A 2,713-nucleotide genomic window follows, 5' to 3' on the forward strand; every position below is an offset into this window, starting at 1 on the left:
ATTTCATACCAAGCATTTATAGAATCACGAGCTTGTGGGTTCATCTAACAAACGGACATGGCTTTGCCCTTCGTCAGTTGAACTAACTAGACAAAGAAGACCCTCTATCTTATATAGCCTTTTGGTTCTCATTCCTTTCACATACATTTGACAAGTCTCCATGGGCACTCCCTGTCTTTGATGTTCATCACTTTTTACCCCAAGTCAGTATACTAAACATCACTCATGCTATCCTAAACATCACTAATCTACCTTGACATAATGGAATGTAGACTTCATGGCCCCAAACCACTCATCTCTTAACTCTTCCTCTGTCCTCACAACACTATGGCATGACATCATTATACCATAAAGGTCATACATATTACCACGAGGTCATACATATTGTAGATACTATTGTTTTCTTTGATAATAACCCCAATATCAAACCATCCTGTGGCCTCCACCTGCCAGTAGAAACGTCCAGTAGATAAACCCTTGGTACAATGCACAGACAGGGATCTTGTACAAATTGATGGATCAATCCATTTATTTGATTCTTCCCCTCTGGTAGCTTCGTTTCCTATGCTAACACCGTCCCCACTGTTAGCATTGTTAGCTTCGTTTCCTATGCTAGCACCATCCCCACTGTTAGCATTGTTAGCTTCGTTTCCTATGCTAGCACTACTCTGACTGTTAGCATTGTCCTCTCTCCACAACACTGTCCTCCTATCCTCAGACAGCCTCAGGTCAATGTGTGCAGAATCTGGGTCCAGGGTGAGCTCACAGGAATCTGTAGAAGACACACATGCACAATGAGGAGCCAGGGAAATAGGAAAGTTAAATGTTTTTCTGTTTAGCTGACGGTACTTTCTCATTGTTTTAAAGGAAATGTCAAACTGAAGAAACCCTGTATATTATTTTACACATCAGTCAGACTCACATTTCCTCAGGCCTGGTTTGATCCTGCACTCTCCACACAAGTCCACACTGTATTGTTTTAATAGAAATATTTCATGTCAAGAAATAATCATAATATGCAGAGGAATATTAAAGGAATATTAAAGTAACTAAATAGTGTACACATAACATATTACACTAACTTGAGTTTATCCAGTCTACAGTGTGGATCCTCCAGTCTAGCAGAGAGCAGCTTCACTCCAGAGTCTCCTGGGTGATTGTAGCTCAGGTCCAGTTCTCTCAGGTGGGAGGGGTTTGACCTCAGAGCTGAATCCAGAGAAGCACAGCCTTCCTCTGTGACCAGACAACCAGACAGCCTGCAGAGAACAGTTGGAATGAGTTAGGGTGCCATACTCAATTCAAAAGGGTTTGCTTACATCAATATGTGAGCCTCTCACCCCAAAACCTGCAAGGCACAGCGAGGGTCCCCCAGGGCAGCAGAGAGTCGCTCCACTCCTGAATCCCCCAAGTCGTTGTCTCTCAGGTCCAGCTCTATCAGGGTTGAGTTTGAACACAGGACAGAGGACAGGGACTCACAGGATAACTCTGATAGATTACACTGCCTCAGTCTAAGAGATGAATGAGAGAGATAGCGGGAGAAACAGAGAGAGAGAGAGAGAGATTGAAATTTGAATTTGGTTTTATCCAAATACCTATGCACAGAAATACAGAATGTTAAATAAAACTGTATGTATGTATACCACACTTTACTTTTTTTTTTTTTTTTTTTACAGCATCATCATTTCTCACCCCAGTTTCTGTATCTGACAGTGTGGATCCTCCAGTCCAGCAGAGAGCAGCTTCAGTCCCATGTCGCCCAGGGTGTTGCAGCTCAGATGCAGTTCCTCCAACTGGGAGGCTGCTAGAGCAGGGGACAAACTTCCACAGGAAGTGACCTCACAACGGACAAGTCTGGCGTGAGAGAATATGGAATTAAAGGGGCTGTATGGATTGACATGATTCGAAACACTTGTTGTCATAAATATCGCACCTCAGTATCTTCAGTTCACAGTGTGGACTCATAAGCCCAGTGGAGATCCCCTCCACCCCGGTGTATGTCAGTTTGTTGTCGCTGAGGTCCAGCTCTCTCAGATGGCTGTTCTCTGATGCCAGAGCTGAAGCCACAATTTCACCGCAGCTCTCGTCGAGCCAACACCCAGGAAACCTATGGATTACAACAAAGTGGATCATCCTTCTATACTTTGTGACTTACATGCTTTAGTCTCTTACGGAGTGTAATCGTAGTAAACAAGTTTACAGAAGAGTCTTTTAAATGGACTTCAAACAGCTAAACACTTGGCTGACTTCCCCTGTTCCGTCCCCTAACATCCCTTAGGTGCCGTTGTTGCATTGCTAGTTGCCAGCAGAAGAAGAAGCTGTAGATCCATCCATTCATGTCACAAACGGCTTCCGTTTCAATTTTTCTTCCACTTTACTAAGAAGCTTTTTCTTGGTTTGCTCTTTTTTTTGTTTTGTTTACTAATAATTGCTCACCTTAGTGTGTGCAGCTGACTGTAAGATTGATTCAGTGCAGCAGTTAGCACCTCCAGCTCAGTTGTTGAAAACCCTTGGATATGACTGATGTCTAGTGACTCTAGTCTGTTGTTGGGACTTGCCAGCGCGTCTATGAAGGGCTTCTGGTTCTCCAGCTGGCTGTAGATTATGCTGAGTTCTCTCAGGTGTGAGCCAGGCATTTGGATAGCTGATGCCAAAATTTCAGCGCAGTCGTCTGTGAAATAGCAGGCCACTAGCCTTAAGAGGGGAAAACAAAGGG

At 43.8% G+C, this 2,713-nt stretch overlaps 1 protein-coding gene across 1 annotated transcript; it reads right to left on the bottom strand.

Moving 5' to 3' along the window:
- Positions 1-341: 341 nt before the first annotated feature.
- LOC311119356 (ribonuclease inhibitor-like) lies at positions 342-1,988 on the bottom strand (the record flags this gene model as incomplete). The annotated part of the gene is made up of 6 exons (XM_084194075.1): positions 1,931-1,988; positions 1,690-1,851; positions 1,338-1,508; positions 1,083-1,256; positions 923-969; positions 342-772 (listed from the first exon to the last, which is right to left on the bottom strand). Exons 1-6 carry the CDS (start codon positions 1,960-1,962, stop codon positions 342-344), a joined length of 1,017 nt encoding a protein of 338 aa, XP_084050201.1. The 5' UTR covers positions 1,963-1,988.
- Between the last annotated feature and the right edge of the window lie 725 nt (positions 1,989-2,713).

Source organism: Coregonus lavaretus, assembly GCF_964263955.1.
Source record: "Coregonus lavaretus genome assembly, contig: HAP1_SCAFFOLD_592, whole genome shotgun sequence".
NCBI lineage: Eukaryota > Metazoa > Chordata > Actinopteri > Salmoniformes > Salmonidae > Coregonus > Coregonus lavaretus.